General features: G+C 37.8%; 4 protein-coding genes across 7 annotated transcripts; 1 reads left to right on the plus strand and 3 right to left on the minus strand.

Moving 5' to 3' along the window:
- Positions 1–377: 377 nt before the first annotated feature.
- Positions 378–1395, minus strand: LOC6493826 (farnesol dehydrogenase). The gene is made up of 3 exons (XM_001958477.4): positions 782–1395; positions 582–722; positions 378–518 (listed from the first exon to the last, which is right to left on the minus strand). The coding sequence occupies exons 1-3, from the start codon at positions 1355–1357 to the stop codon at positions 477–479; spliced, it is 759 nt and encodes a 252-aa protein (XP_001958513.1). The 5' UTR covers positions 1358–1395; the 3' UTR covers positions 378–476.
- Positions 1396–2284: 889 nt separating this feature from the next.
- Positions 2285–5573, minus strand: LOC6493825 (trypsin epsilon). The gene is made up of 3 exons (XM_001958476.4): positions 5177–5573; positions 2816–3086; positions 2285–2747 (listed from the first exon to the last, which is right to left on the minus strand). The coding sequence occupies exons 1-3, from the start codon at positions 5503–5505 to the stop codon at positions 2385–2387; spliced, it is 963 nt and encodes a 320-aa protein (XP_001958512.1). The 5' UTR covers positions 5506–5573; the 3' UTR covers positions 2285–2384.
- Positions 5574–6969: 1396 nt separating this feature from the next.
- LOC6506119 (tetraspanin-11) lies at positions 6970–9469 on the plus strand. Of its 2 annotated transcripts, XM_032454103.2 has the most exons (3): positions 6970–7221; positions 7501–8494; positions 8564–9469. In XM_032454103.2, exons 1-2 carry the CDS (start codon positions 7168–7170, stop codon positions 8470–8472), a joined length of 1026 nt encoding a protein of 341 aa, XP_032309994.1. In that variant the 5' UTR covers positions 6970–7167; the 3' UTR covers positions 8473–8494; positions 8564–9469. The 2 variants fall into 2 exon arrangements, with proteins under 2 accessions (XP_032309994.1, XP_001958511.1); XM_001958475.4 differs by lacking the exon at positions 8564–9469 and having other exon boundaries at positions 7501–8556.
- Positions 9470–9859: 390 nt separating this feature from the next.
- Positions 9860–11771, minus strand: LOC6493824 (trypsin eta). 3 transcript variants are annotated; one of them, XM_014909063.3, is made up of 3 exons: positions 11423–11767; positions 10324–10591; positions 9860–10275 (listed from the first exon to the last, which is right to left on the minus strand). In XM_014909063.3, exons 1-3 carry the CDS (start codon positions 11731–11733, stop codon positions 10174–10176), a joined length of 681 nt encoding a protein of 226 aa, XP_014764549.1. In that variant the 5' UTR covers positions 11734–11767; the 3' UTR covers positions 9860–10173. The 3 variants fall into 3 exon arrangements, with proteins under 3 accessions (XP_014764549.1, XP_001958510.2, XP_032309995.1); XM_001958474.4 differs by having other exon boundaries at positions 9860–10270; positions 11423–11765; XM_032454104.2 differs by lacking the exons at positions 9860–10275; positions 10324–10591 and adding an exon at positions 11195–11372 and having other exon boundaries at positions 11423–11771.
- Positions 11772–13474: the final 1703 nt, after the last annotated feature.

Here is a 13474-nt window from a genome sequence, read left to right on the forward strand (position 1 = left end):
TTTGGCGGCGAAAGGAGGCGTGGTAAAATGCAATAGGTACCTAATTTGATAGCTCTATAGTCCTGGGATCCATGCGTTCAAAAATACAACAAACCTCATCTGTGTGGATATTAAGAAGTCTACATGAAAATCATATACATATATCTATTTCTTATAGTCTCTGCGTTCATATAAACGGACGATGGCTATAACGTCTCGGCTGTTGATGCTGATCAAAAATATATTAAATAATTTATGGGGTCGTAAGTGATTCCTTCTCCTTCCATTATGTCACATAAACTTACATAGCTTACATAAATAGATTTCAATCATTGAAAGAGTACCGGTAGAATCATTTGCAGCTTTTTTTCTGTTGTATGTTGTGAAATAACATTTGCTTTCATGCATGAACTGTTTCCGATCTTTATTAGTACAGTGAAAAGTATTGAAACGCGAATAAATATATATATAAGCAGACAACTTTGGTTAAACAGAGATTAAAATTTTTCCCCCTGTGGCTTTATGGTTACGTTGTGAACCTAAAAAATAAAAAATTTTTTATAAAATTATGTCAATATTTTCTTTGTTTTTTTAAGTCTAACCTGTACATTGGGCGGAGTTCCGATGGCCCAAAGCACTGCATCAGCAACATCCGCACACTTTAGCATGGGCATGTGCTGTTTAATGATGCCCTGGATTTGCTGCGGCAAGATGTCCGTATCAACGATGCCAGGACTTATTGTCTAGGAACTCAAGAATTTATAGTTATGGATCCACTCACTTTAACAAGTTTAAAACTTACCGTGACTTTCACAAGCGTTTTGTGCCGTTGGAATTCTTGGCGATAGATCTCGTTCATTGCCGTGAGGGCGAACTTGCTCGCCGGGTAAATGTTTAGAGACGGCAGTTGGGGTCCCAGGTTGGGCACCTGTTGACCCGCGACACTGTTCATGATTACTACGTGGCCTTCAGCTTCCCGTTCGCGCATCGATTGGAACGCTTCCCGTATGCAATATACGCCTCCCATTACATTCGTCTCCATCGTAGACAGCATGGCTCCGGCGTCATCCTGCCCACTAAGCTCGCCCGTTGCCATGGTGCCGGCGTTGCTTATTAGTACGTCCACGGCGCCCAGGTTCATCTTGATCCATTCGAAAGCCTTAGCAACTTGCTCATTTCGAGATACGTCGCACCTGATCGCATGAACCCGGGATTGCTTCTCTGCGGACAGCTCCTGGCGGAGCTGTTCGACTCGATCCTGGCGTCTAGCAAGCCCTACTACCACCATTCCAGCCCCGACCAATGCCCGTGCACAGGCTGCTCCAATGCCGGAGCTGGCTCCTGATATCACGGCCACTTTGTTGCGCCAACGCTCCATGAGACCTATCGACTGATGGCCAAGTCACAACGACAGTAAGCACCAGCGACAGGGAAGCCATAAATGTGTAATCATATTAAGTCATATCGATTGTTCAAAGCTGCGCGGTAATTTAGACCACTCTACTGAACTCCCTGGCAAGGGGACGCTATTCGTGTAGATAAAATAAAAACAAGAGAGGAATGCTAAATTCGGGCCGATTGACATTTAAGATTGGATTGACACCTTGCCACATGGGATTTTTGTACCCTTGCAGAGGGTATTACAATTATGGTCAAAAGTGCAACGCAAACTATTTTATCAGCTTTTTTTTCTGTATATTGGTCATTCTCTAAAGTCTAACGCGACCAAAAAAAGTGAATCCTTTAAAAATAGTAATCAAATACTATATTTGGTGCAAATATTAATATTGGGAAACTTATTATTATTTAAACAAAACTAATATATTTAAACAAAACTAAGGCTGTCGCACGCGACATATATGTAGATAGACGGTGCAAGCACTGATTTCTACGAAACGCAATGGATGATTTTTCTGCAATTGATATTACAATGGTGTACAACAACAACCATTAATTTTTCTTAATAATTTATTTTTTTTGATTCAATAAAAAAAATATAGTAGCTTTTTTGCAGAGGATATTATAATTTTGGTCAAAAGTGTGCAACGCAGTGAAAAAGACATCTCCAACCCTATAAAGTAAGTATATTCCTATATCAGGATCACATGAGTCGATATGAGCATGTGTTTTTTAAGTTAGAGGGTTGGGACTTTCCACATATAATATTTGGCCAAAATATTTTATGTACAAAATTTCATAAGGATCTGCCGACTAACTGCCATATAACTGAACGATCGGAAATGGAACAACCTTAACTGCAAGGGTATATCAACTTCGGCTCCGCCCGATTTATTTAAAAACAAAGTCTTGGTGCAATGTCTTGTTTTCATATAATACGAAATCATAATACACTGGATAAGGGATATAAAAAACTTTTGAGGTCGAAGGTCACTGGGTTGACAAAATTACATAGCCAATAAAGCTATGTACACCAGGTGAAAGGGGATTATCAATAGTAGCTGAACTAAGGATAGCGACATAGCCACGGGACAAGAGTTCTTGTCGATCCAATCACGATAGTGGTACACGTCAGTATAGATGCCAGCATTGTGGGGCTCCCCGCAACCACGGCCAAAGGAAACGATGCCGTAAACCTTTTCGTCGCAGATTAGCGGACCACCAGAGTCACCTTGGCAGCTATCCACCTCGTAATTTTTTGGATTAGAGGCACAGATCATGCCATCCTTAAAGCCTTCCAGAGTCTTGCAATACCTTTCTGAATGGATTTGCATGTCCGCATTCAGGGCCTCGTCGGGAAGCGGTCCAAACTACTCAACGAAAAGGGAAAGTTATGCGAGCACTGGTTCGATCCAGATAGTTTTTAGTAAAATTGTACCTGTAAAATTGTTCCCCAGCCAACGACGGTGCAATTTAGTCCTGCCTCCGGCTTCTCTTTGGCGATAGGTATGGTACCTACAGTGTTCCCAATAGACAGATCTTTTTCCATTATCACAATACCTACATCGTACTTGTGGCTCCTCAGCGGCTTATACCTGGGGTGTGCCCTAATACGTTTCACCTTCATGCTCTGCGTGCTATCCGTCTTTACCAGTCTTTTCGGCGTTCCGGCTACGACTACGATCTCCGACGCCTTAAGCTTTCTAAGACTTCAAAATATTAAAAGAAAATCGTTAGAGAAATAGCTGGTAAAATGCAACGAATCCTTAAAGGAATGAACGAATCGTTCATTCAGATTTTGTCTAATATCTAGGAGTAAGGCCCCATTTCAAATAAGAAGACAAAATGCGAAAAGGACTAAAAACCTTTAATTTACTGGTATTCTCAGTCAGCTTCTTTGCTTTATTCAGAATGGAGAAAAGTTTATTTTCGGGGGGTAACTTTTGCAGGTCCTCCAAGGTTCTAAACGAATTACCGACCCATCATAGTCTTAACACGGCCACAACTTTGTTCTAATCTGATCATAACCGACTTATCACTTTCAAAATTGTTACTAGGATATCTACTCAGGGGGGCTATCCTGATGAAGAATAATAATCATAATTTAAAGGCCTAAAATCATTATTTATATGGGTCTTATCTTCTTACACACATGTCTTTACAAGTGAACCTTTAGAGAAAATTATAATAAGCTCTAAATGGGTATAAAAAGTGATACAAAAAATTCTGAAAACGTCCCGACATTCTATCTTCAAAAACACCGACTTGCATATCAACTGCGTGCAAATAAAGTAGCTTTAAAAATTTGAAACAGATAATCAGACAGACACACAGCCATGCTCATATCATCTCTGGAGGTGGTTCTGATCAAAAATATATGTACTTATAAGGTAAGAGATTTCAACATAATAATAACCCCTGTAAGAGTATAAAAATATATACACAGTTATACCACAGATTACCCAAAAAATCAGACCGTTTTGGGCCCTCTTGTTTGATCTATGTAATGTAGTTTCTGGTTGTACATAGTTTCTGGAGTTGCCCCATAAATTAAACTTTATTTTAGGATCTCTAATACCCTTGCAGAGGGTATTGCAAGATCGCAATTACTGGCATAAAGAACGAGATAGCATAGCTAGGATGGCCTTGGAGTGGAACCCGCAAGGAAGTAGAAGAGTGGGACGTCCCAAGCTAACCTAGAGCCGATCAACATTACGCGAACTCTCTGCCAATAACACCACCTGGGACTTTGCAAAAATAACAGCGCAGAATAGAGTCCGGGGGAATGCACTTGCGGATGCCCTAAGCTCCCAAGTGAAGCAATAGGAGAAAAAAAAAATAGGATCGGAGATGTTTCCTTCATTGCGTTGCACACTTTTGACCAAAATTATAATTCCCTCTGCAAGGGTATAAAAACGATTTAAATATCCGAATAGTGATAGGCATTACAAAAGATGGAACTAAATGAAGTGTTTTATAAAGACAATTTGGTAGGTGCGGAAATTTTGTTTTTAGAAAATAAAATAAAACTTCTATCCTAATATGGATAATATAACAAGAAAGGAAAGCTAACTTCGGGCGGAGCCGAAGTTGATATACCCTTGCAGTTCAGTCGCAGTCCGCTAGGTGGCGCCACGCATCTTATATTATTAAATATATAGCGGATCGTATATAGTCGGCCGATCCTTATAAAAATTGGCAGATCGGATTGTTTTTATAGTTATAGATTGTTATACAAAATAGAATCTGTACCAAATCCCATCTTTCTAACTTAAAAAACACCAAAGTTATGCCAATTTCGATCGTTCTATGACAGCTATAGGATATAGCCGATCCTTATGAAATTTTGTACATAAGATATTTTGGTCAAATATAATATGTGTGGAAAGTCCCAACCCTCTAACTTAAAAAACACCAAAGTTATGGCATTTCCGATCAATCAGTTATATGGCAACTATAGGATATAGTCGACCGATCCCGGCCGTTCCGACTTATATACTACCTGCAAAGGAAAGAAGGGTGTGTGCAAAGTTTCAACTCGATAGCTCCAAAACTGAGAGACTAGTTTGCGTAGAAACCGACAGACAGACAGACAGACGGACAGACGGACATGCTCATATTAACTCAGGAGGTGATCCTGATCAAGAATAGGGTACTTTATAGGGTCGGAGAAGTCTCTTTCACTGCGTTTCACACTTTTGGCCAAAATTATAATACCCTCTGCAAGGGTATAAAAATAGCTATGCTAACATGGGACCCATTTCATGCGAGAGAAACGATGGTTTGGCGGTTGACATACTCATTAAATAAACAGTGGGCTGCTGTCAGGACGGCACGCTTCGAAATTATCGCACCTCCGCATGCGTGGTTATCTCCAAAGAAGCTTTTCTCTTTGTACGCCCGCAAGGACACTACGTACTTGATCAGATGGTTAGACTCAGGCCGATAACCACCGGTAACCAAAAATTGGTAATCCGAATCATTCAAAACTTTGGGCCTAATCAGGGGCTGTTTCACGGATGCATTTTCATTTTGTTGCAGCTTCAAAGACGTACGCTGTGCTTCTGTCACGCTTCCGTGGGCCAACAAAACAATCGCTACGATACAAACAATTTTTTGCAAACCCATTTAAGATTTTGTAAGGGTTGTTATGTAAGTTTTGGTTGACAAATAAGTAAAATTCAAAATAAAATAAGTCACTTTCTAAATGTTTGCTCTAAATGTTGTTAAAATTACACATTTTAAATATATTTTATTTACACATCAAATATAGATAGTTTATTTCACATTATTTAAAAAATATTTATAATATGAATTATGGGCAAAAACAGATTTCGACATTGTACCCATCATGTTAAATGTACCGCCAAGATAATGAGTGAACTTTCAGTTTATACTCTCATACAGAATGTGCATCGAATACCCGGTATTTTTCGTGTTCCTATCGATAAGAGTGTTGGGTAGCGGAGATAGAGCGGTGGAGACTTGGCTATTCAAATTCAAATAATGTTAACAGTCGATGGTTGCAAGGATGGTTGCAAGGAAAATCGTTTTGGGGACAGGGCTTAAAATTAATTTTCAAAATAAAATAAAAACAGTCCAACAGTACAAAATAAAAGTAGGGCACCAAATGCTCGCTGATAAAGAATCTATTATATATATGTAGATAATTTTGATTGGTATCTCACCCTTATAGTAATAAGAATAGAATCTGATAATAAATAAATTTTTAAAAATTCTTATATCGACTCAGTAGGAAATAAAGTTTAAAAATATATGAATTAATGGTATGTATACATCGGAAATCGGAAAATCGGAGATCGGAGCATTTACCCAAAACTAGTATATAGTAAGGCAAGGGTATAATGATAAAAATATCTTTATTAAAACAGGTAACATTTTGATTAATAACTTTTATATTACGCTTAGTTTTTAATTTAAGTTTATCTATAGTGGCCATCGGCAGGGGCTATTTCCATCCAAATTATAATTCAGAATTCAGTACACAAATGTATACATATGTCATAAAAGAGTATCACCCAGGCAAAGCACCACGACTATACCTGTTACTTGTTTTGTCTTGTTTTTCTTTTTAGTTCCGATTGGATGAGTGAGCTATAAAGGGTGTTGGAAAAGCTAGATTTAGTCTGCACCATTTTCGAAATACCCTTCTTCGAAGTTTCCGGACCATGTTAAATGATCTCCATAGAAAAGTGTCAATTTTAAACCACACAATTCTTAATACAAAGCCGAATTTTTTAAATATTTTGTAAATTACCTCCAAATAAGTTTCTTTTAACCTTTGCAAAACTTTATGTAATACAGTTTCTGAAGTGTGGGAAAGTGTTATTGCTCCCTCTGTGAAATACACACGTGTTAGTAAATGGCCAGGGGTGTTCTATAGTTGTTTTAGAAGGGGTCTATAAGAAATAAGAAGTTTCCGGTTTTTATTTAAGTCAATTCAAGCAATGTTAAAATTGTAATATAGGCCACTCCAAAGTACCCCACCCCGTCCCGACACTGGTAGACGATTTTTAATTGTATTTGTCCAGCTAAGCGAGACGGTGGAGTATTTTCACTCTCTGAAAGTTGTAGTTTTCATTTTTTTTTTTGTTCGCCAGAAGTATTCATCGCACTGGAAGGGAAACATCGCCGCACCGAGCTCAGTTATCAATTGAACAAAATTCTATCAAAAGAATGGAGTAAGCAACGTTCGTGATGCTGGATTTCGCCAAATATGTTATGTATTATTTTCAATAATACCGGAAGCCGCCGCAGTTTTGTGTCACTATGGGTCGTTCTCATTACAAGTTTTTGCTTAATTTATGTAATTTTCTTTTCTTGGTGAGTCGTTTGAATTATACACAAAAAGAATCATGGGTGTAATATTTATTTACCAAAATTCAGTTTATTTATAAATACACGATGTCACAGTTCATTTTTAAAAGTTGCGCAACTATATTTTTTTTATTCACTCAGGTTTTTTTTATATGTTATACATATGTATGTAGATTTGGTTTTGGTCGACTGGTCTTCTTCAAAAGGCTCGACACCTACTCGACTTTATTTTGAACTACACTTTAAACTTTAATATTTTAACAATAAACTCGACTTTTTTTTTAGATATGTGGCTTGCTGTTGATTGCATCGGGGTGCTACCTGTATTCCGACGGTAAGCGCGTACTGCTCTCCAGACTTTTTGCTGCCTCCAGTGATAGGCTGAACTCGCTCCCCCAGCCACTGCTCCATTACATTGCCTTGGGAGTTGCCTCGGCGGGATTAATAGCTGTACTGGCCGCTGTCGTGGGCTGCTGGGCCAATTGCCTGCACACCTACATTTTCCATTGCATTTACTTTCTAAGCGTGGTGGCTCTCCTTCTGACCGAATCGGTAGTGTGCCTAGCCATAACACTATGGCCCCACTGCTTGGGAATCAGCTTGGACGAGAGTCAAATGGTGAGAGCCTTGCAAGCGCTCTACGGAGTACCAGGGCAAGAACAATTCACAAACGCCATGGACCTGGCGCAGGCTCGCTTTGGGTGCTGTGGGATGAAGAGCTCCCTCGACTACGATACATCCCTTTGGCGTCTCCAGAATTTTGGACAGAGGAATTGGCCTGTGCCGCTCAGCTGCTGCGTCTTGGAAAATGCACCGCATCCGTTGGCGTATTTGGATCCCAAGCCAGTAAACGCATCTGTTTGCCAGTCCCTTGACCGTTCGAGTTATGAAAGGGAGAGATTTACGGAGTCCTGCCTTCCTCATCTCGACGATTGGTATCGGGAGCATTACAGTATTTTTCTTGGGGCCAGCCTGGTGTTAGCTCTGGTGGAGTTCTGCGTACTACTTTGCATTATTATGAGTTGTGCCGGCCTGGCATCCGAAAGGGCTGTGCTGAAAAGTTGCAAAGAAGGAATGCCAGATCGAAAGCGACGACTAAAAGTTGTCCAATCGAATCTGGCACTAATCGAAAACATATACGAGCCGGAAGTTGAACTTCGGCCAAAAGCTAGGCATAGTACTGAAGCCGCTGGACCTAGTAGACATGTAAGCAGTGAGGATTTCAGCGAATATTATTCAAGGCGTCAATACCAGTGACAGCATCATTAAAGCATTAAAGGTACATACTTACATTTACGAATATTTATCATTGTAAAGCGCAATAAATCATTTTTTATTTACTTTTTAGGGTTTTTATTTATAACCCCTTTATTGTATTGTCGTGGCTTTTTTTAAAGAAAAGATGATGGGATATATATTTACTGTATCATAAAACCTCTTGACGAGATAAAATACCGGTGACCGGAGGATTAGTGATTACTAACTATCCTTATGAAATTTGTCATATCGGATTACTTTGTCCAAAATGGAATCTGTACCAAGTCACATCTTTCTAACTAAAACAAGAAAGGAAAGCTAACTTCGGGCGGAGCCGAAGTTGATATACCCTTGCAGTTGTGCCATTTTCCATCGTTCAGTTATATGGCGGCTATTGGATACAGTTGGCCGATCCCTATGAAATTTGGCAAATCAGATTATTTTGCATAAAATGGAATCTGTACAAAGTCCTATCTTTCTAACTTAAAAAACACCAAAGTTATGCCAATTTCGATAGTTCTATGACAGCTATAGGATATAGTCGGCCGATCCTTATGAAATTTTGCACACAAGATATTTTGGTCAAATATAACGTGGAAAGTCCCAACCCTCTAACTAAAAAAACACCAAAGTTATGGCATTTCTGATCAATCAGTTATATGGCAGCTACAGGATAAAGTCAACCGATCCCGGCCATTCCGACTTATATACTACCTGCAAACAAAACAAGGATGTGTGCAAAGTTTCAACTCGATAGCTTTAAAACTGAGAGACTAGTTTTCGTAGAAACCGACAGACAGACGGACACACGTAAGAAAAAAGGAGTCATTTTGTAATTGCTAATAAAGGTGGCCACTTAATTGATTTTGTTTTCAAAAAATTGTAAGGAACCAAACTGAATAAAAATACATTACTTATAGAAATCGGTTGTTTTTTCTCAAAGATATTCATGTTTACATACCGACATAAAAGATGAAGCACCCCGTATAATACCCTCTGCAAGGGTATACAAATTCAAAATAAACAATTTTTTGTTTAATTTTGAGTTCCAAAATATTTATATAGCTAATTTATATTTAAGAGGCTTAAAGGAGTTATAGATATTTGTATTCAGATTCCCATATTGGCTAGCAATATATTCGAACGCGCAGATCTCAGAGACTATTTGAGACAGAGCAGATCCCCGCAGATCAAGTGTGTATTGACAATTGAGGCATAGTTTGTAAAATGTTTTATTTTGCCCCAAAAATGTTGTAATATTGGTTTTTCCTTGGGAAACCAATATTAAAAAATGATATAATCCTTCAGCGAAGGCAAGCCAATTACATAAGGGACAAGAAAAGTTATCCTTATTTATCTAGTTCTATAAAGCATATTCCTCAAAAGGTCCAACCCTATCTATATATTCTTAAAAACAGTCAATTGAAAAAATAAAAATTAAAAGGCTTTACAAACCAAGGTGTAGGTAAATAATCAACAGCAGCAGGACTAATGGTAACGACATGACGTCCTCGGGACAAGAGTTCTTCTCGATCCAGTCGTGGTAGTGATACACGTCAGTGTAGATGCCAGCGTTGTTTGGCTCGCCGCAACCAAAGCCAAAGGAAACGATACCGTAAACCTTTTCGTCGCAGATCAGCGGACCACCTGAGTCACCTTGGCAGCTGTCCACCTCATAATTTGCTGAACTGGAGGCACACATCATCCCATGAGCTCTAAACCCTTCAATTTTCTCGCAAAAGCTCTTGGGTTGGATTTGCATGTCGCCATTAACGACCTCGTCGGGCAGCGGTCCAAGCTACGCTACGGAGAGTCAAGTTAGGTGAGCAATTTTGCAACTTGGACGCTAACCTCTAAAAGTGTTCCCCAGCCAATGACGGTGCAATTTAGTCCTGCCACCGGATTCTTGTTGGCTATAGAAATGGTGTCTGTGGAGTCCCCCATGGACAGTTCCTTTTCCATTATCAAAATAGCTAAATCGTTACGAAGGGTCCTTTTTTTAAATCGGGGGTGTACTCTTATGCGTTTTACCCTCACGATCTGCGTGGTATTGATTTTGACCAGTCTTTTCGGCGTTCCGGCAACGACACTTAGCCTCCATGCCTTGATCTTTTGATTTCTTAAAAAAATTAAAGAACATTCTTAGATAAATAGCTGTGTACTGTGGCTTAAACACTGAATAATAAATGTTTAAATGGGCAAAAAACGGTTTCATTGTCAGACCGTTACACGAAAGTGGTGGAAAGAATGGATATAGTCGAGGTTACTGATTATACAGTTCCCTGTACTCTTCTCTTCCACTCTTAGCCCTTTCTTTCTATAACGACTATTAATGATTAACCTAACAAAACAAATAAACTCCTTATACAAAATGGCAAGAAACTTGAACTTCGTACTGTTAAAGTGCTACCTTTCTATCTTAAAACAAACGAAGTTTTTTCTCTGATTCTGCGAAATTTCTGATCCTTAAAATTTAGGACAGGTATAAGATATACTCAACCAATTCCGGCCGTTTCGAGTTCTATACTGCCTGCAAAGGAAAGTTAATTGTGCATAATGCAAAATCAATAACTTTACGAAGAAAGTTTTTACTAAAACAGTAACACGAACACTCCTATATCGACTCAGCATGTGTCCCAATCATAAAATCACGGCTTTATGTACAGTAAGGTAATAGTAGTTAGAGTTAATATCTAATAGTAATAATAATAGGAAGGTATACTATGATAATAAGGTTTTATTGAAAAATGTTGAAAGACAATAGAGGAAGCATAGGAGAACCCTTCTTAGCGCCCAATATGGATAGCCATATAGCGAGCCTAGTATGAGGCTCTTTTGCACAGTAGCTACTAAACGATGTAGTGGCGAGTGGCCCTATTCGCAGACATTTCATATACAAACTGGAATTTAAAATCCCATTGGTTCCCAGTAAGAATTTATCAATACATACAATTCATATACACAGTGCGCTGCAGTCAGGATGGCTCGTTTAGTTATTATGGAACCTCCGCACACGTGGTTATCCCCAAAGTTTCCTTCCTTGCCTTTTCTCAAGGATACCACGTGCTTAACTAGGTTGTTAGACTCAGGCCGATAACCACCGGTAACCAGAAATTGGTAATCCGAATTAGATACAACTTTCAAATCATTTGGGGGCTCTACTGCGGATGAATTTCCATTTTGTTGGAGCTTCTTAGACGTACACTGTGATTCCGCCACGCTGGCAAACAATAAAATACAAAACAATTTTACCAAACTCATTTACGATTTTTTCGACTTTTTAAGTTTGATTTTGTATGACAGCTATCAAAATAAAATTGAACATAAAATTGGTCAGTTTCTAAACTATACAATTTTTAAGAGCGGGGCGGAGCCGAAGTTGATATACCCTTGCAGTTATGTTGTGCCATTTCCGATCGTTCAGTTATATGGCGGCTAATATATTGCCTAAAATCCGTAGAAAGCCGAGATACACTGCAAACAATGAAGTGGAAATTTAAATAAATAAACCTTAAAAAATAATGAAGCGAGAACAGTGCTAGAAAAATATTATAAAAGAAATAAATGAAAAGGGGTAACTATCTAAAAAATAGATAGTTAAAAATGTAAGAAATAAAGAATACGTTTAAGAATGAAAAATATATAAATAAAGTTAAAAATGTGAAAACATGCGGCAAAAAATTAGAAAGGCTCTTCGTAATTTAAATTGTTAAATTTTATGTATATTTTTTTGTTTTTTTTTTTTCTTTTATTTTCTTTTGGCTTTGGAGTTTGTTTTTCTAAATTTTTTTTATTAAAATTTTACAACAACATACCTGCATGCAATTATTATTTTGTTGTTGTAATTTAAAAATCTCACAAAACTATATTTTGCGGAATTAAAAGATGATAAAGATCAAAAGAACGGTTATGATCACAGCGAGCTTATCTTTTGTTTGTTTTGCTTTGAATTTCTCAAAAAGCTTTTGCTACACGGAGAAAATGTTATGCATGAATTTTGTTTAATTTAATATTATTTAAATAAAAAAAAAAATAATGAGAGATTATCAGATGTGAATGAAAACATGAAAATATTACAGCTAAAAGCCATTGTTACTTTAATATTTTGTAATACCTTTTTAATATAATTGTATTCTTTTATATTTAGTTTTAATTCATTTGTATAATTACTATTTTTCTATACACTAGTTTTGAATATCTTCAATCAATCTTTGGTTATAATTTCCTATCGTACAAAAACAAAAATGTATATTTTAATTATTAACTTTTATAACGTTTAAAAAAAAAAATAATATAATGAATAACTAAACCCATAACAGAACCATGCTGTTGTTTCTTCGGTCCTAGGGTATAAAGGGATCCTTAGAGCCATGCTCGAGCGGAGAGGGTCATAGGATGGGTAGGGCATAAAGCGAACACCACTCCATCTGTGTATCGCAACCTTTTCATTTCTCACCTCTTTCTGTTTCCCTTTCTTCTAGTTTCTCTGAAATTGTCCTTCTGTTCTTCCGGTTATCGTTTAGCTCTCTAGAAATTTTCACAGTTTTCCTGTTTAAATATTTTTTTTTTGTCGCAGCACGCTAAATTCTAATTCTTATTAATAATGTTGGATTCTATACGGAGCAAGACCACCACCCCCAAAGCCGACGAGCTAGAGCCGGAAAATTAAAGCGTGCCCCGCAAGTATAGAATCCAGGAATGATCGCTACTACCGTTACACGTTACAGATAATTATTTTTTATTAATTAAGAACAAGTGGCGCACAAAGTGGGGCTTTAGTGAATAAATTTAAGTTCATTAAGACTCGCGAAATACATAATTTCAGAAACTCTTTCATTTCTTCGTTACTTTAAAATTTCACCTTTCTAAATTTTCGACTGTGTTCGAATTCCTGGAATTCATGCCGTAAGAATATCAGTATTCAAAGCTGACCGGAATTAGACCATAAAGCGGAAATGTAGTACCTAATGCAGAAGTGACTGGGATTTTCAGTCGCAGGAAA

The sequence above is a fragment of the Drosophila ananassae genome, chromosome 2R (assembly GCF_017639315.1).
Source record: "Drosophila ananassae strain 14024-0371.13 chromosome 2R, ASM1763931v2, whole genome shotgun sequence".
Classification (NCBI taxonomy): Eukaryota; Metazoa; Arthropoda; class Insecta; order Diptera; family Drosophilidae; genus Drosophila; species Drosophila ananassae.